General features: G+C 38.8%; 2 protein-coding genes across 3 annotated transcripts; both read left to right on the forward strand.

The window, feature by feature from the left end:
• Nucleotides 1-247: 247 nt before the first annotated feature.
• LOC146475255 (spindle assembly abnormal protein 6 homolog) lies at nucleotides 248-10,541 on the forward strand. Its single transcript, XM_085115537.1, has 19 exons — nucleotides 248-322; nucleotides 403-460; nucleotides 690-769; nucleotides 3,246-3,350; nucleotides 3,583-3,751; nucleotides 3,911-3,988; nucleotides 4,604-4,723; nucleotides 5,433-5,501; nucleotides 5,694-5,741; nucleotides 6,001-6,075; nucleotides 6,369-6,515; nucleotides 7,189-7,326; nucleotides 7,710-7,763; nucleotides 7,944-7,997; nucleotides 8,402-8,473; nucleotides 9,178-9,259; nucleotides 9,618-9,739; nucleotides 9,818-9,892; nucleotides 10,000-10,541. Exons 1-19 carry the CDS (start codon nucleotides 261-263, stop codon nucleotides 10,285-10,287), a joined length of 1,896 nt encoding a protein of 631 aa, XP_084971663.1. The 5' UTR covers nucleotides 248-260; the 3' UTR covers nucleotides 10,288-10,541.
• Nucleotides 10,542-14,208: 3,667 nt separating this feature from the next.
• On the forward strand, nucleotides 14,209-22,688 carry LOC146475256 (uncharacterized). 2 transcript variants are annotated; one of them, XM_085115624.1, is made up of 3 exons: nucleotides 14,209-14,359; nucleotides 20,326-20,628; nucleotides 21,279-22,688. In XM_085115624.1, the coding sequence occupies exons 1-3, from the start codon at nucleotides 14,293-14,295 to the stop codon at nucleotides 22,088-22,090; spliced, it is 1,182 nt and encodes a 393-aa protein (XP_084971750.1). In that variant the 5' UTR covers nucleotides 14,209-14,292; the 3' UTR covers nucleotides 22,091-22,688. The 2 variants fall into 2 exon arrangements, with proteins under 2 accessions (XP_084971750.1, XP_084971749.1); XM_085115623.1 differs by lacking the exon at nucleotides 14,209-14,359 and adding an exon at nucleotides 17,672-17,829.
• Nucleotides 22,689-24,971: the final 2,283 nt, after the last annotated feature.

Below are 24,971 nucleotides of genomic sequence, written 5' to 3' on the forward strand. Positions count from 1 at the left end.
GGGGGCTAATCGTCTTTATACTAGGGGCTAGTTGTCTAAAGATAGGGGGAGCGAGTAGTCTGGAGCTAATTGTCTGGGGAGCGAGTTGTCCAGATACCGTCCAACCAATCATGTTTCTAGTATTCGCCCTGCGCCCGTTCCCCTTTCCCCATCTTTTCCCATTGCCTTATTCTTTTTCGCCCCCAGTCCCCTTCGACTAAGAGGTATGAGCGCTTGGGGCCTGGAAACAGGCGCCAATTTCATTTGCATTGTTTTCCAAGATGGACGAATATTTCAACAAGGTTGTGTCAGTCCATCTTAAATCGGCAAGCCGTGAAAACAGGTAATGCTTCTAATCGTTAGATTTGCAAAATCGTACGATGACATATTTAACTAATTATTGCAAGCTTTTTTTGTCTGCAGACAGTCTGCTGTTAGGATCAATGTTGCTTTTCGTTCAAGCTCTTCGCCAACGAATAAGGTTTGCACTGTACGGTCAAATAGTTTTAGAGTCGTATTTGTTTATGTAAGCTTACACAGTTGAACAGTTTTACTCCTAACATCGTTTCTAAGTACATTTTATAATTTCAAAGTTGTGAATTATACTGAATATGGACGGAAATCTTGGGGTTGAAATCTTCGTTTCGCCTTCCCGCCCGGCTTCTCTCCATATGCTCGATAGGTTTATACTTCCTTTATTTTGTGTGTAGGAACTAGTCGTCCGAATCACGGATGAAGAGGATCTGTTTTTCCTTTACAATCTGGTTCTAGGGGAGAGTGATTTCCATACGTAAGTTTTTATTGTATATATTTATTGGATACATCTCTAGCGGCCGGAGAATTCCAGCAAATGTATACGTTATATGTCTGTGTCTTGTATACAACAATCAAATCTAGTCAGTCAGTCAGTCAGTCAGTCAGTCAGTCAGTCAGTCAGTCAGTCAGTCAGTCAGTCAGTCAGTCAATCAGTCAGTCAATCAATCAATCAATCAATCAACAACATAACATAACATAAGGTGCGGTTACACTAGCCATGTTACCCTTGGGTAAATGGCTGTTGCCCACGGGGAAGCAACGTTTTGTGTGTGACCAATTTTCCCAGAGTGAAATTACCTTCAAGAAATTTCCGTGGATACGTCAAAAAGAATTAAAGAATTCCCCATGACAGTTCCCGAGGTAACTTGTATGAGTTAATAAGAACCCAAAGCGGCTCAACCAATCATGAGAAGGTGAAATGTACCAAACGCTAGAAATCACGTGTTGTTTACGTGCTGTGTTAATCGTAAGGTCAAATCGTACCCGCCACTGTATTTCAAGCTCGACAAGCATGGCTCTCTCTTTCCACCAGTGGTCGAGAATCCTATCGTTCAGGGTTCGCTGAAACCAATTTTGTGGTCGCGTAAATACCCAAGTTCGCCCACGATGGTGAACAACGAGTCGGCGTGTTCTTAAATATAAAACGAAAAACTGCAAGCTCTGGAAAAAGTGTATTTGTTGTCGGCGTCGACATTCTCTCCTTGAAATAAAGTCATGCTCAATTACTAAACCTGTTTGAGGTGGAGGTTGTAATATAAGCGGCAGAATTACCCATAACATTTTATGATTCGTGTCAAACATTTTGTCTGTATATACCCCTAGTTTTTAGCTTCTTTAGTTTACTTGTAATTAGTTAATTGCAAACGACCCCACAAGCTCATGTAGCTTTAATACTCATTGTTTTAAAATAAAGGCTATCTATCTATCTATCTATTCATGTTTACGTTTATCAGTGTTTCTCGTAGCCTCCCACGCAGTCGTTTTTAGGGTACTCGTATTACCTCCTCCCCACAAACGCCTGCTTACCCAAGCGTCACATTCCTTTCCCATTGTTTACCTCCCCAAGCACCCTACCCAATCACCATCGAGTCATTGTCTGATGATATCAAATCAAATTGCTGGTTACAATGGCCGCTTCCGTTTACCGCGAGCTTTGTACAGTCTCTGGTACATGTGAGTCTTGAGAGATGAGGGAGCCAAGTTGGAATATATATTTTTTTCACTTCTGAAATGGCTGGTTGTGGCTGAAACGCCAAAACAAATAACGAATTTGAATACAAGCGCTTCTTGTGCGACGTGTTCTCCTGGGAGACTCAAAATCTTGGGGAAAGTGTAATCGATCTTCCCCGCCTGATTGAGTTGACAGTCGGTAAAGATATCACCTCTTACGGGTACGGAAACTCTGGAGCAGATTTGTTTGTTTGTACGAAGTGCCAGGTGAGACTTACCTGATTCGAGAAAGCAAAGAAGAATGTAGAAGGTATCAAGGCGAGATCTGCAGTATTTATCAGTCCATTAAAGACTATTAAACGGAAAGTTAAACGACAAAGAGCCGATCAACTTGTGGTCGGGTCCTTGTGGAAAATGTCGCACGTGCCTCCGAACAAATTGCTACTACAAAGCGAATTTCAACTGCCAAATCTTCGAAGTTTACCGACATATCGGGTAATATTTCGCCACACCGACAAGGTCGACAAGATTGAAGGCAGAGCTTGATAAATATTAAAGCGACTTTGCGTAACCAGTCGGCAAATTGACAAAAATATAGCTTTTTCCCGTCCTAAATTCTTTGATTGCAGTCAGTTTATAGGCATTTAAACGACAAATTTTGAACGTGCACTCAAAGCTTACGTAAGCTCGGTCAAGTTCTGTCTCCGCCGTGATGTTTTTCACTGTTCCCGCGAGAGGCGTCCTGAGGTCAAGGTCAACCTTCCAGATTTTAGAAGGTTCACTGTGATTGGCTCAGCGGCGGAAAGGAATGTGGCGCTTGGGTAAGCAGGCGTTTGTGGGGAGGAGGTAATACGAGTCCCCTAAAAACGACTGCGTGGGAGGCTATGTTTCTCGTCAAATAGGGTAAAGGCTTTCCGTTCCCCTTGGGCAATTTATCAACGTGTAACCGCAAACATGAAATAGATCAAAACCCAGACTGAACCCAACCCAAGCTATTTTCCCAAGGGGAGCTTTGGGGAAGAGGTCTAGTTTAACATAACATAACATAACATAACATAACATAACATAACATAACATAACATAACATAACATAACATAACATAACATAACATAACATAACATTCTAGTTTATCCAGGATTATTTCACATTAACCTTTACAGTTAATTCAGCTGCTGAGGGGAGTTTACAGTGAGAATATACTACAGATTTACCAACCTTACGAGCAGAATTATTACAGACATGTTCTGTTGCTATTTACTTAGTACATACATATTTACAGGTTAAAAAGTCAGCAAGGATTGCTGGTTGACTTTTGTGCCTTTCCTCAAAAGTTTGTTGATCTGCTAGAACTGTGTCGGGATCAGGAACAACACGAAAATCCAAAGTAAGTTCACCAGACAAGTGTGTACTGTAAATTAGTAAACAGCATACAGCTTCTGTTTTTCCTTCCTGTATTAGGCCTGCAGTCAAACAAGAAAGTTCTTTATACATCATTCAATTCCAGCTGTGCTTATGAAACAGTATCCTTTCAAAATGAGTTTCTGCAAAAAAAACTAGAGGTTTGGGTAATGATTGTCTTTTGTATTGACATTTTTATGTATTTTATCTGTATACAGGTTTCTGCTTCAGTTTGTTGTTGGCAGTGGGTTGGATCAAGGTGTTGCTACTCTTCATGTTGTAGAAACCAACCCATTTAAACACTTAACGCACCTGTCATTAAAGTTTCTTCCTGGATCTGATGCTGAAGTAAAAAAATACCTTGCAAAATGCCTTAAAACTCTACAGGTACAGTCATGTGAAATTATGATATATCATCATGGATGTTCTATGAGCTACATGTTAGTAGGTTCTTGAAGCTCAGTGCAAAAGGCCAAATGTCACCGATGATGTTCTCTCCTTTAGGCCCCTCCAATATTTTCATGAAGTTCATTTGGTCTTTTGTAGGATGAGAAGCAGACATTAGAAAGACACCTTGCTAGCACAGAAGCTGATCTTCAACAAAAGCTAAAGAGCTGTCAAGAGGTACTTTATAAAATGCCTACAAAATATCCATCTTCCTACTGCTCTCATTAGACCTTCGATAGACTTTCATTTTTTTCGCAGAATGTGGCTTTGGGATCACCAATTTTTGTTATCTAGCTAAACAGTGCCCCATAGCATACAAGAAGCTCAGCATAATCAGCTTTGCAGTAGACGTTGCCCTCAAAAGGTGCTTAGCTGCCAGTGTGGTTAGGAACTTAATTCCCAGCAGCAGTGTACTTTTGTGAATTGCATGTACAAATTGTAACCTCATGAAAATTTTGGCTCAGGGTGTTCAGATGAACCCTTAAGTCCCCAGCATCAAGAGCCATATTCTCCTCATTTCTCTGCACATATTTCCTGTTACTAGTTGGGAGAATTTGTTTGAATATCAAGACATGTTATCTTTGGAGATCATTTCTTGAATTCTCACTGCCTGTTTATTTGATTAAGCAGTGGTGTAGTGAGGTGAAATTAGATGCTCATCATTGTTGGGGTTTAGATATGGAGATGACGCTTTTTTAGGGCACCATAATAAAGTGTTCATAACTTAATAAAAAGATGAACTTATCAATGCATCGTCATACAACAGTGGGTTATTCAAATTATTATTTCAAGGTCCTTGCAATCAAAGCAAGGGAGTTAAATTCAGTGCAATTCGACTGCTCTGCAAAGTCAAGTCAGATGGAGAACAAACATGTACAAGAACTAACAGCTGAGAGGGAGAAAGCTCTGCAGGTATTTCATATTACAAAGAGAATTTAAAGTATTTTTAATGTATATATACGTAATATACAATCAGGAAAAAATAGTTCAGGCTTCAGAAGTGATTCATCGTTTTATTGCTACAGCTCTGTTTCGTATGATCAGGAGCTGACCACACTTATCAGGCAACTTCAATGAATTCATGACCGGTAAAGATTTAAAAGCTGGCTATACAAAGGAATCAAAAACTGGTGGTTGCTAAGCGATAAAATACAATCCCACGTGCCGTGATAGAATTCACGTGCCATGATACAAACGGTTACGTTACGCTATACAAGAGGTTTTTGGAAGATATCTATTTACATGAGGGCGATTCGAAACAAGCGGTTGCTGGGCGATGAAATACTAATGCACGTGGCGTGATACAATACACGTGCCATGATACAAACGGTCACTTTACGTAATTCAAGAGGTTTTGAGTACGTAATATATATATTTTTATAGTAGAAATTTGTTTAGCTACCCAAAGCTACAGTAGTTTACAGGTATTCCATTCTGAAATAACGGGAAAGAAATAATAATCAAATTAAACATAACAAGTTAAAAATCTATAGATAGTCACCTATTTATTATGTACATCAGTTATTGTTTAATATTATTCACAGTACATCTCTGCCAGTTGTGTTGTGCAGTAATACTGTCTTTACATGAAAATTGTATTAATTTACTTTATTTTATTTAGATGGCCACTAGCAACCAACAGAAGTTTGAGAGGGAAAAGCGAGAGATGGAACAGAATCATCAGTCACAGGTATTAATGCATTTTAATGTCAAGTCACTGAGAGAACTGCAGTCTGTCTTTTCTTTCACAGATAGCTTAAACAGTAGCAAGTAGGGGTTCTTTTTAAATTTTAATCTTTTTTACAGAACTCTATAAATTTGAATGAAGTTTTATTGTTCAGCCTGTCAGCCTTTATTATTAATATTTTTTCTTTGTCTTTAGGTCACGAAACTTGAGGCCAGACTTAAGGATGTGGAAAATTCTAATAGGGTAACTTACTGGTTGTTACTTTTGATTCAGCCAGTTAAATGGTGTTTTAACAGCCTTGTGTTGTTTGTGTTTGTTTTGATTGGTTTATAGAGTTTTAATTTTACAGCACTCAAATGAAACTCTAGGAACCAATTTTCCACAGTACTTCCATACTTCCTTAATTTTTACTCCATAAATTTATTGCTACCATCTATGCTTTACCTGTGCACAGTACATTTTTATGTAATGATTACATAAATTTCATCTTAACTTTTAACAGGACCTGACGCAAAAGAAATACCAAGCAGATTCCTGCATCAGGGACTTGCGATCAAAACTGACAGCTCTTGATGAGGTGAGGATAAGCTTCTGACACCTAAGTTTCTTCACCTACAAATCTGCTCTTGAGCTTAACTAATTTTTTTATTAGTTTCTAGTATTGCTTTTCAATTTAATTAAAGTTAATTATATTTGAAGGAGTGCATGGAATAAGGCCTTAACTGACTTTTGTTTCACAAGAAAATACAAGGCAGTTTGGAAGGAGAATCAAGCAATTTATCAGAAGTCATTTAGGGCTTTTTCCAGGCATCCCTTCAATTGTGGTGGTATTTGTTATTTAACATTTACAGTGTATTTTTCCATCATCAGGAATGCAAATATGCCAAGGAAGAACTTCACAAACTTCGTCGTGAGAATGGTTCACTTGACTCAGAGCGACATGAACACAGTAAAACTCTCAGCCAACTGCAGACCAAGGTGGCAGTGCTGGAGCAGGAACTTAGAGATAAAGAACAGGTTATGATCAGACAATTCACCAAATCGGGCTCTAAACTGCATCAGTGTATCAAGCCTTAAAGAGTACTCTAGGGAGACAACATGGCTGAGTGGTTAGAGAAACAGACTCCAAGTCCCCTCGGTTCTGACCACTAGATGGATTTGTTTCATTGTAGTCCCCTGTTCAAATAGCACACTACTGAGCCTCCCTGCCAGTTGGGACAGTAGAGATATTTTTGTTTCATTGACATAATTTCTTTCAGTTATTTATAGAGTCCCCAATTCCTTTATGCCTTCCTAACTACATCGTCACACCACGCTCTCTAGATTCGTTACGGCACAAATTCTGGTTTCTTACAATAATTGCTAGAGACCGCTCTAAGTATATCAAAATTCTAGCTTGCCCTCAAGGTGTAAAGGAATAAAACAAAGTAATTGATGGTTCAACTATGAATTTCGATTTATTTTGTTTATTCCCTGAAACCTCGGGTCCAAGTAAGACTATTTAGAATAGTGTTATTGTAGTTTTTGTCTTAATGGCTTCTTGCTTACACCCTGTTAAATCCACATATTACCTATGCTGCGAATCACTGCCCACTGAAGACTATGATTACTTCTTTTCTCCAAGCGCTAATTAAGATCAAACTAAAACTGAAGGGTTTACAGTGTGTTCCGTCTGTATTGCGTTGTCCAGGTCATAGCACGGACTAATGAACTGATGGAGAACTCCAGTGAACAGCGCAGGAAACAAGAAAAGATACTGGAAGAAAGACAAGACCAGATCAACAAACTTGAAGCTACAATGAAATCTGTGTCAGCTGAGGTGATCAAGGTATGTGTACATAAAAATCATGGGTCAAACGAGGTCAAAATCATTCTCAGTGTAGACTTTCGCAAGGACATGAGCACTAATCTGAGATACCCTAGGCCTAGCCGTGCGTCAGCATTCTACTTTGCGTTCAGTCTTCTGGCATGGACACACAATACAACTGATTTAAGTTGCACGCAGTTTTATACCGCTGTTGTACCATTAACGCAAACTTGTCAAGAGTAAAAATAAATTTAATCCAGATTTGTTTTTTATGCGTTTTTACTGTGCCACGTTCGTCACCGATTGTGTAGTCTCCCTTGGGGTTGTGATTGGTTTTTAATCGCATTTTTTGAGGATTTTGATTTATAGGCGTACAAAAAAATTTGCTTTTGCTACTTTTTTAGGGAAATGAAATAATCCAGAGATTGCAGTCTGAATTACGCAGCTACAAATCCAAGGTGAGATAAATATTTTGCCAATTTTTACCTCGGATTCGGAGCTCAGAAGCGATGTATCTTGCCAAAATACCGCATCTTTAAATCTCTGTCGCGGATTTCAGTCATTGAGATTACGAAATCGTCCTGAAAGTCTTCTCAAGTGAAACGAATTGTTATTTAATTTTAAATATTGTTTTGCAGATGAAGTTGAAAAATGTGGTGACCACCAAACAAGAAAAACTTTTATCGGAAAAGGTAAGTTTTGGTGAAGAAGGGTGTGGTTTGTTCAGTGTTAAGATGCTGTACTTGTTTTTCAGGTAGATTTTGTTCGGCATTCCCGAACGCAACTATAATTTGGGATTGTCAGGTATGGTGTTTGATGTCCTTCATAAACAGAGGTTTTCACCGTATCTTCCCCCAACCCGGCTCAAGTGAGAATTAAAGCAGGTTCTGCTGCGGTCTTCTTTCATGCCGACTTGCACCGGTTCTTATGTTAGTTTGGCGGGATAATAAGAAAGCTTTTATCGGACTGAAATTCGCACAGAATTTGTAGCCCGAAGTTTTGCACCATTACACCATAGTACAACTCAATATCAGCGGATAACTGTTCCAGAGTTTTGCTCTTGCCCAACATGTGTGCTATCTTGCTTGTGATTTAGGAAACAGCTCTTGAAAAGTGTCAACAGGAAAATGTCAGTTTGCAGAGCGGTCTGAGGAATAAAGAGGAAGAGGTAACTGACTATAGAACACACAGTACCATGTAATGACTTGCCATATAAGCATTATCAGTCATTTTATGACCATTTCTCCTAAGTCGGCGGAATACCAAGAACTCAGTCAGTGGTCAATCGAAAGACTCACCCCCAAGAATCGCCGCGTAAGTTCGCGCTTTTGGTGACTGTCGAGTTTACTGCGTGAATTTTACCAAAAAAACAATTGAGAAGAGACTGTTTTGGAGTCTAAGAGAGAGAGGTTCGAGATGGCTTGTGTATTAAGAGATAATGACTGAAAACTGACAAACTGAGCCAGAGAAACATTTCACTTCGTAGTAGTAGTAGTTCTTTATTTAAACTCGATTAAAAATCTTGAGTAATGACAGTAATATTTTAATTACAATCATTTGCAAAAATTAAAATAACTATAAAAAACTGGTTTGCAAGATTGCCGTGTGGGAATCGAATGTTTCAAGTATGCGATTGATTTCCTTCTTAAACTGCCCAATTGATCTGATCGCCCTAATACTTTCAGGAGGATAATTCCATAGTAAGGCACCGCTATAGCTAAAGCTACGTTTCGTAGCAACATTCCGTCTCTTCGTGATAGTTCTCTAGTTTTTTATTAACTACAAGCTTTACAGATCAAAGCTAGTAGACGTTTATTTTTAAGCTTTCCGATTTCTGGATGTAATGTTAATTCTATATGAATGTTCATGTAGGTGAAGAAGCTGAGTGAGTCACTTGAGACAACTACAGCCAAGCTAGAAGAAAGCAAGCAGTTGTTGAAAACTAACGAAAATGGTAAGAAATGAAACTACAGTCGTGCTTTTAGGTGAGCATCTAATCACTAAAACTTAATATTGGACGTATTATAAATGGTTACTCGAACATGTTGACCACAGTAGTAGAGAACTTTGGTTAAGTAAGGTAAGGGAAAGGATAGGCTCCTTAGACCAGCTTCTTTGAGAATTCTCAGTACGGTATTACCCACCAGGTGAAAACCATTCACCAACTGGGACTAAACACTGTACTTAACTGTGTAAGATTGATTCCGCCGGTTCAGGTGTTTGAGATGTCAGTTATTATCGACAATAACTTTTTAAAAGACTTCCCTCACAAATATGTACACCGGATTTTAATTTGGTGTTTTTAATTGCAGTTATTAACTGGCTGAACAAACAAATGAATGACCAAATGATGTCTCAGCAGCGGCTTGGACCTTTCGAAATGCACACAAAGACTGTATCCTCAAGAGGGCCCCCTTTGGCGCCTTATAACAAGGTACTCCCTGATCTGTTTGTTTTAATCGGGCTCCGCATGATATGGTACCAATCACTTGTCTGGTCCCTGCTTTTGTAGATGTCAAGCGCGACTGCTGGCTCCAGTTCAGCTGGGAACAGAACAGATGTACCCCGGTTTAATCAGCCTGCACAGGTAAACAAAATTGGGAAAATTTTCAAAAGGCTACTGAAAAAACTCATAACGTTTCCAAATTTCTTGTATTATAACTAAACTGATCTTTATTCACTGTTACTTTGCAGGTAGCCTACAGGAAGCCAGGGCCCCGCCCAGCGATGCTACCTCACCCAGTAGGGCAGTCGACTCCTAATCTGCCCCCAGGACCCCTGTCAGGAGGGGGTGTCACCCCCCTAAGCCGCCCTCTCACCCTCACCGGAAGCAGTAGTACTGCTAACAGCACTGAACCAATACTTGACGCCAAGTACTTTCATCCAACCGGAAGTGAAGCTAACTATCAGAAACCTGGACCCGAACCGCCTCTCATGTCAGCTTACTTCCCGAAACCACGTGGCACTTTACCTACCACGTGACGGCCGCGTGAACACTACGTCAGCCTGAACTCGGTGAACATTGTATCTTACTATGTCGTTCCAAAATGTTGAAGCTACGTCTAAATGTTGCTAAATTCATACAGCCTTTTTTCGCAGCTCCCCACTATTAGTGAAATGAAATGAAAAGTCTTCATATCGATAAAGTAGGAACTTATCTGTGTCGATAATGCATATGCCTTGAACACTCGTTAGAGGCACCCTATGGTTTGCTTAAAATAAAGAACTACTTGTATAATAAATGTCTTAGTGATGTTGGCTATCTCATGAGCCTGTGCAAACGAAACATTCCACACTAAGGAGGCCCCAGAGTCGATTATAAAGGAACGAAACTAATAACTGCTGCGATAAAAATAGAAAAATTCTCTAAAACTGTTTCAGATCGCGCAGAAAATATTGCATGTGAAACAATGACATTCTTTCGAGGCAAAACTTGGGAGGACTGATATATTTTGTCAGTTTTCACAAACATTTGGTAGTGTATCATGGCGAACAAAATCATTTCTAGTACAAATTAACTCGGTTAAAATAAGTGATTTTCTAAGGAAAAAATTCAACTATTGGCTTGTTTTTCAGGCTAAATAAACAGCTGCCTAAGGTGCTATTTGACCGCAAAGGTCTATTTCCTGTTCGGATACAAAGAAACGACTTCCTTCATATAAATTATTGAAACGTTTTTATCCATTACGAGTTGGGACAAATGTTGTTCAGTAACAGAACAGGGAAACTGGAAGTCTTACAGTTTCGCAGTAACATATCAGCATGCATGTGCTAATTAGCACCTATTGTATGTTATATTTTGTATACGCATATTTAAGTAGGCTAACACGTTTATGTAAAAAGCAGAAAGCACACGCGCCCTGTGTGCAGGAGTCGGATGAAATAAAGTCTTCGACAACATACTACATGGTGGCAGCGTTTTACAAGAATAATCCTTAAAGTTAAGTAGAGAGAGGTCAATACAAGCGAATGATGACAGCAGCAACGTCTTTCGCATCGCCGCAGATGGACTGGGACGCCCCTGACCCAATAACTGCATTCGCAAGATTCAAACAAAAATGCCAGCTTATGTTTTCAAGCGTTCTCAAAGGCACCGACGACGAAGAAAAAGTGAGCTACATCCTACTCTGGTCAGGAGAAAAAGGCTTGGATATATACAACAGCTGGGCATTCACAAAGGAGGAAGACAGGAAAAAGCCGGACGTTATTTTCGAACGGTTCGAAAATCAATTGGAGCCAAAAACGAGTCATCGAATTCATAGATACACGCTTCAAGGAATACGACAAGAGCAAGGGGAGCCAGTGGATGATTTTATTTCAAGATTAAAAAATCTAGCAGCGAAGTGCCAATTTCGCGACAACGCCGAAATTGAAGACAGAGTCCTAGATCAGCTTATTTGGGGATCAAGAAATCCTGATGTTCAAAAGTCTCTCATAAGTCGAGACAAATCACTAACCCTTGCGGCCGCTATTGAGATTGCAAGGAGCCACGAGGCAACAAGTAAACACATGAAGACACTAGCAGGAAGTAGCAGAAACTTCCAAGAGGACAGGAGTATTAATGCCATTCGTAGGGAACAAGAAAGAGAGTTCTGTAACAACTGTGGAAAACAACACCCGAGGAACAAATGTCCAGCCTACGGCACATCATGTCGAAAATGTGGCAAAGCTAATCATTGGCAATCTGTTTGCCGATCCGGCAAACGGAAACAACTTAACCAAGGAACGAAGTCGGTCTTCAAAAAAGTTATCCACGCGATTGAGGATAAGGACGACGACGACGACGATGAAATTCTGACAATCAGTAGCATCGAGGTTAACGCCATAGAAGACACGCAACACTCGATACACGACACACGCGACGAAGCCTTTGCAACACTTGAGATAACTCAGCCAGAAAAAAAGCGGAAAATTAATCTTCAATGTAAAGTAGATACGGGCGCACAGAGCAATGTTTTACCCGTAAGGCTACTGCGCATAATCGCCCCAGAGAAGTTTGACGACGAAGGAAATCCCAAACCAGAAGCACTGGAAAAAAACAAAGCCGTCCTTTCAGCATACGGGGGGTCTATAGTCAAGCAGCTTGGCACTATAAACATCCCTTGCAAGTACAAAGAGAAGAAGATAAACTGCATTTTTTACGTCACAGATACTCCAGGGCCAGCTATTCTCGGTCTAAAGGCATGCACGGCACTGAAACTAATCTCATTACACTGTTCACTCAAGACAAATCAACTAGACCAGGCTGCTCCGACAAACAGCTTCGTGACCCCAGCTCAAAGCTCAGGTACTCGAAAGAAACGCCCGAATTACATCGAAAGTCAAGTACCACTCAAAGAGCGGCCACCAATCAGAAATAAGCAAGAACTGATGGAGATGTACCCAGAATGCTTCAATGGTACCGTTGGACCATCAAAGAACCAAGAAGAAGTTAGAGATTGGCACAAAGCGAGACAAGACAATCAGAGCTACTACTACAACAGGCATACCAGGGATCTCCCTAAAATACACATGGACCAAGCCATCTTTGCACAAGATCCAGTGAGAAAAACGTGGAGCCGTGCTAGAGTCATAGATCAAGGAAACACACCCCGCTCATATATTGTACAAACTAGAGCTGGTGCCCAACTACGAAGAAATAGGATCCATCTTAGACCAAACAATGCTTCCAACAACCTGGCAAACAACTTGTCTAACTACATTCCCCAAGGAAGTATGGCTAAGCAATCTTCAAGCGCCAATCCACGAGAGAAGAAGCAATGCACGACCCTCAAGCGCCAATCCACAATGTTCCACCTTAGCAGAAACCGAGGGGGGTCCAAGAAAAATCTCGCTCGGGACGTGAAGTCCAGGCACCAGAAAGACTTAACCTCTGACTCTTGTTTTAGTAGATATTATTAGTATGATGTATGATCTCTAGACAGTGAACCCTATTCGAATGAATGTTTTTGTTTTGTTTGTTTTCGTTTCAATTAACATAGCTTTTTAAAAGAAGGGGATGTAACATATCAGCATGCATGTGCTAATTAGCACCTACTGTATGTTATATTTTGTATACGCATATTTAAGTAGGCTAACACGTTTATGTAAAAAGCAGAAAGCACACGCGCCCTGTGTGCAGGAGTCGGATGAAATAAAGTCTTCGACAACATACTACATAATTTGTCCCACGTTACAACAATGCTATTTATACAGAGCGAATTCTAACGTTTAAATATTTATAAACTAAACTCTAAAAACCAACAGCGTCAAGAAAAACACTATAGCTAAGGAACTCTTTACAGCAATTCTGACGGCAAAGTTGAACTGAGGAATATCAAAATGCCACAGCATTTTCGCTACATTAAAGTCAGTTTCATTTTTCTTGTACATGTTTGTCAAGTTGTTCTGTGCAGTGAAACCTCTATTAGCCAAGGATCAAAGATAAAGTATGCCCTTTTCAAGGATCATCAGTATCGCGCCTTGGATGCAACAAAGATCGAACAAGCTTATATTCCAAGTGGAATACACTGTTTGTTGAGATGCGTTAAAAATTGTGAAACTGCAAACGTTACTGTTGTTCCAGCAACAGACGGCCGAGTGTTGTGTGAGCTGCTTTTGTCTGACAAGTACAGTTCATCGGAAAACGTTGGACAGACTGACTCGCTTTCATCATTACAGTATTGCTGTAAGTAACTGACTTCATCTGAATTTAACAATCTTGATGATTATTTCGGTCTTAGTCTAATTTTTGTCGTATTTTGTAACCACTAGAAAAGTTAGTTGATCTTGAATATATGAACCTAGCCTAGAATAAAGAACGATAGATTGTCTGCTCTCAAAACCAAGCAAGCATGACACCGTATGCGTCTAACTTATATCAGCCAATGAAACTGCACAAAAAAAGCCCCGGTATGCAATAACGATTGATATTTGTATTTCGGTTGTAAGTTGTTTTGCACTGTTCCGCGTTAATCTGGATATTTTCCATCCAGCAGCGAAAACATCATGGCGATCTGTGGGACCTATGTTTGCTTTGCAGTGCTGTTTACCGTCAGATTTGTTTCATCATTTGGTAAGAGAACCTTTAACTGATTTGTGTATAAGTACATAACGTATACTTTCCGATACATATGTTTATTATTGCGGTAATGAGCTCACCCAAGAACGAAATGTGCTCCTAAAATATTTTGGCGATATCCTCCGACGGAGCTTATGTGGCGAAAGGCAGCATTTAGAAAGAAACACCCTGCAGAGAGGAAGTTTAAGTTCAGCTTTGTGTACCAATCACGCTTCGAATTTCTGAGTAAATTTTCTTAACATTATAACTCGTGATCGGTTACCAAGAATGTATATGAGACACAATAAGATGTCACTGAGTTCTACAATATTGTTCATCTTCGTGATATTATATTTCTGTTTAGTTCTAACTATCTTCATTACTTTCGTTTGAGTCGTTTATATGCCAAAACAACGGAACATATCTACCTTGTACTAAAACTAGATATCGTTAAAAGTTATCGTAATTGTTCCCCTCAAAAGTTTTCAAGCATAAATGTCACCGCCGTTTGGCTTGTACGTTTAATTAATGCAAAGAACTTTTCATTTTTTCCAGTTCCGTGAGATAGAAACTCAATTCACGTCATATTGTTAAGTACCAATTGCAACTACAATTCCTCGATAAAATGCGGATCCAATACAACAACTCGATGTTGCAATTATCACGTGAACAGCTTGTGCCAATTACTTCGCTTGCTGGCACACGCCGCTTACACCAGTACATGAGTATGTGAAATGAGAATGAATGAACGAACCAACGAACGAACGAATGAATGAATGAATAAACAAACGAATGAACGAACGAATGAATGAATGAATGAATGAATGAATGAATGAATGAATGAATGAATGAATGAATGAATGAATGAATGAATGAATGAATGAATGAATGAATGAATGAATGAATGAACAAATGAATGAACGAATGAATGAATGAATGAATGAACAAACGAATGAATGAATGAACGAATGAATGAACGAATGAATGAATGAATGAATCAACGAATGAACAAATGAATGAACGAATGAATGAACGAACGAATGAATGAATGAATGAATGAACATTATTCTTCGATGCATGTTAGCTCCAAATATATAAACATTTTTTCAGTTTCGTTGAAATTTCTAAATATACGTCATAACGCGGAAATGCAATTTTTTGGCAACAACGATAATTAATTAAAAATAATCGTACTCTGGATGACATCCACTTCTGTTTAATATGCAATCTAACAGTTTCGATTACAGTCCTCTAGTTAGTGGCTAAAACACAGCAAAATTACTTATGCTTTGTTCCATAAGGCACTGAACTGCTGTTAAGTTCAGTTTACTTTGATTTAGATATGGAATGATTAGCAGTGCAGCTTATCATTCTCAAATCTTACAGAAAATGTGAAAATGGCAAACTGGGAAAAGTTTCAAAAAATGAAGAAAAGGGATTCAGGGATGGCGCAGTGATGAGAGCACTCGTCTCTCACCAGCGCGGGCCGGATTCGGCGTCATATGAAGGTTGAGTTTATTGTTGGTTCTCGTCCTTTGCTCTGAGAGGTTTTCCTTCAAGTACGCCATTCGGTCTCCCACCTTCTCAAAAAACAACATCTCCATATCATCCAATTCGATCCGGAATTTATAGACCGCAGGTTTGTTAATTATTAGACTTAATTATCAACCTCTTTCAAAGAACGTCGATTAACCATGATAAAGCAATACTTACTGCGTTCGATTTTAGAAACAGAAAACATTTTCCGTGTGTAGTCATGTTGTCTGAAGAGATCTTGAGTAGAAATGTTTTGGTTCAATATTAATTTTCCTTTGTTTCTGTGTGTACCAAAGGAAAAAATTGAACGACGAATAAAATTATCGATCTACAACATAACCAGCATGAGAAGTTTGAGAGAATGAGAAAATGTCGTCAGAGAAGCACGTGACCGGAAGTGGGTCAGCATTTCCACTGTAGGCTATTTCGAGTTCTCCCAAGTTTATGAGAGTGTTTTCCATTAACCCTACAAACTAATACATTGCAAAATGTGCCTTTCTAAAATAACTCATGTCAGGTTTCCAGAAATTTACGGAAACATATCTTTCAACCAATCACAGAGCGCGCTCACTAAAGTTTATTTTATATAACGGGAAACATGATTGGTCCACTCTTTCTGGACACACCAAAGCTGACCAAGAACACTAAAGGACACTGACAAATATTAACTAGGCAGCCCCTTCCCTACCTCTCCACCTCAGCCTAACACGGTTTATATTATCAAAACTCTTAAAATAAAACTCATTTAGAATGCTTTATTACGTCTTTTAAAATAAACAACACTTAAAGTCGAACTAAAGAGCGTATTACCACTTAACAATAACAGAATTAATACACGCCAAACAAAAGAACAGGAGATTTTTTTAGAAAAGGTTTTTCTTTATTTATATCCTAATACATTTTAAAGTTAACCCACAGGAAGAACGATTAACGTTTTTTTTTTTAAATGATAGCGTAAGGGTGAGTATTAAAAAAGAGACTAAAGCAGAAAACGTTAGCGAAACGGTTACCGATGTCCAAACTCACCTAATGGAACGCTGTGACAATCTTCTTGTTTTTACCAGTCTTGAACGATTTAGACAGGTCTACATTTCAATGGATGTCATCCATAGATTCAAAAGGTTAGAGTTAACGACGTAGAACGTGATAAGAAGAACCAAAGGAACTAAAGCAATACTCGGCAAAAGCTTACATTTTAAAAATAGACACATTTGCTAATTCTCAATGGTTAGAACCACCGTTGTACAACAAAATAAACAGTACCACAGGAAATAACTTCTCAGTAGCTTTCATTTAAATGATTTCATTCACAGAGACAAAAGTTAGAATCACCTTGCATGACTTATGTTAAGACTCCTCTTTAAAAGTCGCCCCAAAATAAATTGCCATGAAATTGCGACCTGATAGAGATAACAGGGCATCTACTAATGACGTAGTTGGAAAGTTAATTATATCGATTGAATTGTTGCTCAATATTGCATCACCAGTTGCACAGATGGAATACAACTCTTGCAGATTATTTTGACTCGAATTTGGACTTTAGACTTTCCTTTGCCGCTTTTATATTTCAAGTATTGCCATTCATGACTTTTGTTATAACTCCAGATCAAGCTACATGTTCAAAAATGAACGACAATAAGACTAAATTTCAAATTGTAATGTTTTAATATTGCAAAGAGTGACGTTGTTTCCCCAATATGCAAAATTCGGATGATAAATTCAACAAGCTAGACACTTTAGTGTATTAGTCTAGCCCGTGTATATTTATGTTTTTCAAGTCATGCTGTGTGTGTAGGCTAATATACCTAAAAATATCGCGACGAAATTTTTGCACTTTGGCGTGTCGAGTGAGAGAGAAAACAGCGTAATGGCGGCTTCCAGGTTGAACGCTATGTACGCGTGCGCTTTTCAAGTAGTGTCTTTGGCTTTTCACATCGCAGTTGCGAATGGTAAGATAATACTGTGACTGTAATTCTTTGACTTACATATGAAATAATTGGATCCAAAGGCGTACAATAGGCAAGAACGATCGTGCTTCATTATATTGAGTTTGTCAACTTACAAATTATAGCTTGCAGATTCGGTTAAAAATCGGGAAGAGAAGTACTTGCCTCGAATCCATTCAACAAAGAGTTGAAACTGAACCAGTTTAGACCTGATAAGTGAGAACAATCTGCGTGGTTTTTAGGAAAAGTAAAATTACCAAGTACTTTTTTATCTCTAGACGATAAGACAACTGAAAAATTACTTTTATTAGTATTCACAAAACATCAATACATTGGAGAGAAAACGTTCATGTAATAATTATTAATTGCAGAGCTTCTTAGCTATTAAATTTAACGTTCGTTTAATTACCATTAACATGGTGTTGGTTTGTTAAGTCTTTGGAGATGAATATTCAAAATATGGTATCTTTAACTTTGGTAAAATATTACAATCGAAGGCCAAGAGCCGAGCGATCCAGGTGTTTTTGATATAAGTTTACTGTGGCTACCCTTCGATAATTACTTTGCTTTTTGAACGATCAGTTTTCGCATTGGAAGATCTCGGATACCTTGTTTAAAAAAAGCGATTTAATTAATTACCTATACCATGACGATTAAAATAAATTGGTCGCTAATTCATTCTGTTGTCGGTCAACTTTTCAATGTACAGAACTCAGTCTGAGGTACGTTCTAGAAACAACAGCGAAACAATTAAACTTTAGGGCGTTTGAGGATATGAAAACAATTGCACCTGTAATTAAGACTGTGCAAGATTTAAATTCATGACTGATTTATCATTAGAACTGTTATGGATTGAGATCCCTCATCCAGGTATCAACTCAGTGTTCATTTCATTTTCTCGGCTTTACTCAATTTTAATGTTGGAAATTTCTTAGCAGCCTATTGACCACCGTCAACTACAAACATTTGTAAGGCTATACCATGCTATCAGACAGAGACATAATCTACGCCGGCAAATTTCATTCACAAATTCTATTTCCACATTTTTCGTCGGTGTATGAAGAGCCGGTTCTTTTTAAGCTACTCAATAGTCTCAGTGGTTCATACATTCGTAAGATTTGACTGCTCAGTTTCATGACGAGGCTTGTGTCAGATGTTGAATTTATAGCAATCAGGCTCACTTTTTCTCTTGACATTAAGCCTGCTCACTGCTCACGGCCCGATACTGTTCGCTCTATCCGCTCATTATCCGCTGATTGATGCATAGCCTTATCTAAATCTGCGTTATTATGTAAAGTTAAGTTTTTTTTTCTGTTTTCCAGCATGTTTGTAATTCACTGTAATTTTTTTTCCTTTATGTTCTCGTGCTCTTCTTGTCCCACCTCGACCATCTTTGTGGCTATTTGCGGGACAAGCCCCTTATGTAATCTGAATTTAATTTATAAATAAATTGTTGTTGTTGTCATTAAAACAACAATCTTGGCCAGACAGCCATATGGTGAGGTATGGCAGAGGTTGCAGACTTTACAGCTGGGCAAGGCCAAAAATATGTCCAAATTAGGTATGATAGGGTTAGATCAAACCTAAGTAAGCAGTATTCAGTATGCAGGTAGATCTACGCTGCAATGCCTCTAAGCTCACTATTGGTCCCGTAATATTTGTGCTCAGTATTACAAATTTCAATATTCCTAGGTTGAAGGTCATAGTTTTTTTTCCAACTGTTATTCAATTGTCTCTTCACTTGTCTCTTCAAAAGCTCTGTTATGAACTATTTGTAGCCGGTTTGGTTCCGCTGCCACACCGTTTGAGCCGTGCATGAAACGTTGCACGTTCTACTAGACTTCGTGGCAACCGTAAGTCCTTGAACTTAAATATCGCACGAACTCATCTGCACTCTTGACATCGCCTCCAGCTTAGTCAGGAAAAGCTAGAAATACTTACCGTCACAAACTGCAATTAAAAGAAAAAAAACCTACAAAGGAATCTTATGCTCCAACAAGAATCTAGTCTAACTGAGAAGCCTTGTGCTGTCCTCACGCCGAAGATTGTCCGTATATTGTAATGTAGTTGGACAACCTCGTTAAAAACGACCAAATATTATGTTGTCAGATGAAAAAGAGCAAGTTTTGAACAGGCTTGTAAAGTACATCAAAGACAAGGCCTGAAGTCAAACGTGGGCGCTGCTTTGGTTGATTTGGAAAATGAATCGTTTGCTATTAGCCAATAGGAAGATAGATGTTACAATGCACAATGGGCTGAGAGATCTCAATAGCTATCGGCCGAGATTACGACACGTCGAGTGTACAAAAAGTTACAAAAAGACATTTAAGTGCACAGTTGGGACGGTAAAATTTGTCCAAAAAAATTAACTGTAAAGTGAAAATTGCGGAATCACCTAACATTTGATTTCAACTTACCACCATCCTACTCCAAATCACACCCTCGCGAGACAGCAGCAACCTTCCTAAACCAAAGATATTTTTCTCTGTTTCGTTTCAGAGCATCTTTCACTCGACACGAATCTCACAAGGCAAGAGATCACCACTCTGCTTAACCATCGTGTCAATCTCGGTTGCTATGTGATCAAAACTAACTCGTCCCAGAATCCCACTTCACTGACCTTCGTCTGGTCAAAAGGAAATTCTTCTATCACGCAATCTCCAAGCAAAAGAATTCATGGTAACGTCCTCGTGGTGAAGCCAGAAGGCGATGAGGACTTTGGAAAATACGAGTGTAACGCTACCAATGGAGTATCGAGTATTCGATGCAGTATCCTGTTGTTACAAGGATGGAGGGTAAATGGTAAGTGTAATGTAAATTTGTTTTGATCATTAACTTCATCTCTCTCTAGGAAGATGTAATATCCTACCACTTGCCAAATAAGACACAGTTCTCTGTCCGCCTTGTTTAATTCCTTCCCCTGCCTTGTTGAACGCATGAAGCTGCTTTCCGCCTGTTGTTCTTCATTCACTCAATTTATCCCTCTCTAACATATACACATGATTTCCAAGATGGACACCTATCTTTTATAGGGGTGGACACCTCTCTATAAAGATATATGACTCCCTGTATAAGATGAACACATGTGGTTCACCCTGTTGTGTTCCAGGCCTTTTATTTGGACGCATGTAGCTGGTCCCTACTGTACCTCAGTCCAACGGTTAACTGGGACAAACACCTCTCTACTATAGACACTTCTTTAAGAACAATGCTCAAATGTCCATGGAGTTGACTCATTTCCCTCTATGGCAGACACAGTTGATCTCTGTTGATCTTCAGTCCTCTACCCCTCTATTGTACGGTACATGTGGGGTATACTCCTGCTATACTCCAGTCCTTTCTTCTTCTCCCCTAATAAACACAATTCCTCAAGAGAGACACGATTTCCCAATTGTTCTGAAGTCCTTTACTTCATCCTCTAAGAACTTGCATTTCTCGTTTTGTCATTTCAGGGCTCAAAACAACGCCAAGCGCTGGCTGCGTGAACGTTTCAGTTCTAATGCCGGTCCTAGCTGTTGCAGTTCTGTCTTGTCTTTTGTTTGTTCATCTTGTAATCAGACGGAAGGAGCCCAAAGTCCTGTTGCCATCGCACAAGCGACGAAAATCTACGGTAGGCATAGCTCACCCACATGCAGAACAACGCAGCAGATCACGTGACCTGCTATACAACCGTTTCGACAACGACACATTGAACAATAAAGAAAAGAAACAAGAGGTGGTTTCCATAGAGATGAACGTAAGAAGCTGTGTCTCTAGCCCAACAGATCGACCAGAGGATAATTGCGTCAACGAAAGCAGGCGGAAACGAAGATCAGGATTTTCTAATAAATCTTTTCGAGATCATTCTCTAGACATGGATGATGCAGAAGTTGGATCTCAAACGTCAAATGAGTCAAAGAATTCAAGCAGCGGAGTAACATCTCGTGCGTCAGAATTCTCAAGTGTTAACGAGAACAAGAAAGATGAGCCGAATGGATTCTACAATAAAACCTACAAGAACGATTCCATTGATTACAGTGATGGTGAGCTCACCACACATCCAGTGGGGGAAACAGTGGGTGTTGACCAGCCCAAAGGAGGTAAGACAAAAGGCTTCATCAACAAAACTTATCATTCTGAATCTATGGATCTCGATGATGGGGAACGAAGCGCTCAAGCTTCTGGGAAAAGCGTGATTCCTGGTACCGCAAAAGGAGCCCAAGCTGCAAGCGAAGAACACAAGGTTGAAACAGAGCATAAAGCTTCTATGGAAACGCATTTTTAATCAATCTCGGACATAAGAGCCTGCGTTCCTTTTGGTCATCTTTACACAACTGCTTGTCAGGATGAAGTAAAATGGAGGCTCTGATTACTATATTTAGGGACAACTTTATTTGACAAGTCCAGCGGTTTCATTTAAAATTGCTATTATAAGTACTCGATGAGTTTTTTAAGTGAAAAATCTTGTTAAAAATTAGACATCCCCGTCGAAATTTCTCAAACAAGTTGTCAATTGTTCATTGGAAAACCGCTAAATTAAGCTGTCGCTAGAAATAGTAGCAATGAAAAAGGACCTTTGAATAATGGGTAACTAAGATCCAAGAATATTGCGTATTTTTTATCAGTTTCTTTTTAGCCACTAACGAAAACAGAATGGTTTACGTATGCTTGAAATTACTCGCGAATTTCTTTGAATACTCTAATTAAAAATAAATTTAGATGGTAAATATGCAAAATACTCTTTCGCAGAGTTGCCAACCTCTAGACATCTGAAACTTCCGGTACTCATGCCTCATCGCCGCTCCTCCCCCCCCCCCCTCCCTTCACCAAAGCAAATGACCCAAATCAATCCATCCCCCCCCCCCCGAAAAAACAAAACAAAAACAGGGGTATCGAATGGACTTTGCGAGCAGTGTGTTTATTTTTGCGACCACGAGCAGTTGACAAATTTTTCTTGCGAGCAGCGAGCACTTTAAAAATACAGATGGAAAGCGTCTTTAGAAAAATACAAATGGCGAGCGTCTTTAGAAAAATACAGATGGCGAGCGTCTTTAGAAAAATACAGATGGCGAGCGTCTTTAGAAAATACAGATGGCGAGCGTCTTTAGAAAAATGGCGAGCACCGAACACTTCGAGTACTTCGTAAATTTTCCGCTAGCAGGAATCTCTCTTTTATTTAAAATAGGATACGTTGTTTTGCGCCAAGCAATAGCTAATAATCTGGCTGACACCTCCAAAACAGAACAATAGTTACAGGCTGAACTCAGTTGAAGAAAGACTGAAGCCAGAGGTAAGGATGTTTCAAACTTTTTGTTTTAACCATGTCATGACTGATTTATCCTTTATATATGTATAAAATATAACTACAAAGGATCAGCAATTAACGAAATTTCGAGCAATCGAGCACATGTTAACGAGCATGCGAGCAGTTCAAAAATTTTGCGAGCACCCGTGTAATTTTTGCGAGCAATTCGAGCAGAGGCCAAATTTTGTGAGCTCTTTTAAATTGAATGAGACCATTGGATACCCCTAAAAACTAAAAAAAAAAAAAAAAATTGACTGCTCACAATTTTCCTGCAAATTCCTGTTTCTTTTAGTTTCTCTTTAAACGTTTGTAACAAAATGGTGTACGAAATGCACCAAAAAACCCGGGAGATTTGGCATAAATGCTTTCGGTTTGCCTTGTACAGTGTTTTATGCTACATTTTTTATGGTGCAATACCCAATTGCTGTATCATTTACTGAGTGTGAATGAGGGGTATTTTGAAACAATTTATATTCCGTTCATGTTGTCCTTCAGCAGCATGGTTAAGAATATATGAAACTTCTTTTGAGGCCTTAAACGGCTGTTTAAAAGGTTTTACTTTTAAAAAGCAGTTTAAGGCCTCAAAAGAACAGTTTTATATAATTTATATTCCCTTAGAGATTTATATTGTAAATAGTTCCAGGTAAATATGGTGATTGTAAGCTACTGTAGTAAAGGGGTTTGATTATTCCAATAAAGATAACTTTAAAACTACCAATTTTTTTGGGTGACAATTTTTATATAAATAACTAAGAAGTTGTGAAATATATAAAGTCGGTAGCTAATTCAAAAATATGTTGGATGTAACTCTTTTAAAGGTTTGTAATTTTTTACCAGATCTTTTATGCTCAAAGAATGCGTCATATAATGAAGGCTTTAAGTAATTTTGACTGAATTTGTGGATGAATGATCTTTGTGTGAATATTAAAATAAAAGCTACTGAGCAGTATTTTACTCTGGTACTGATTATTATGCTGTATAAGGTGGTTCTAATGCTTGAGATTATGAATGAAATCCTAAAGTGTGACAGTTCAAATGAAAGCTATTGGGCAATACTTTCCTGTGGTGCTATTTATTATGCTGTATAATTTGGTTCTCACTGAAGGTAAGTTTGTAGTATCGTCATCCAATTTACAGCCAAACCTGTCTTTAGGAGACGATTGTGGAAAATCTGCAAGTGTTCGCATCAGATACACGGCCACTGCCACTGACCAAAGTTGAGTCTGAACACAGGTGACGAGTTTTGAATGTTAACATAATTTAACATATTAAATTTTGCGTCGTTTTACACAAACAATACCAGTATATATTCGGTTTTACAATGAGTGTTGCTCACGTCAAGTCTAGTTATAGGAAAAAAATAATCTACACTTAGCATTAACCAGTTGTTCCTTTTTTTCTTGTCTCTCTTGTAAGAGGGTCATCATGTTAAATTTTGTTTCTGCTACATGACAAAGGTATGATAAAATAAAACATTGATACTGTGCTGCCATAAATATCTGATTCGGCGTAAAATTGTCGCCACAGCCTTTAATAGAGACTGCTTTCAAGTTTATGTATTTTATGCTTAAAATATTTCATAATTTGTCAACTACCTTCTAATATAAGCTGTGTTTATCTTTATAGAGCTTGTTAGAATATGATGTACATATTCTTTAGATGCTGTTCAATAAAACCCAAATTAAGCACTTATTAAGTTGAGGGAGAATTTGCCATAACTATGCAAGGATCAAATGGATGAACAATCGATAAATTCACCTACACGGTACCTGAGTTCTTTCCAGCTGCCTTCAGTCCCCTTCAACAGTCGTAAAACATTTGGAATAGTGCTCACAACCATTTTACACAGTCTCGTGATCAA

Source organism: Pavona decussata, unplaced genomic scaffold, assembly GCF_977016875.1.
Source record: "Pavona decussata unplaced genomic scaffold, jaPavDecu1.1 SCAFFOLD_84, whole genome shotgun sequence".
Lineage (NCBI taxonomy): Eukaryota > Metazoa > Cnidaria > Anthozoa > Scleractinia > Agariciidae > Pavona > Pavona decussata.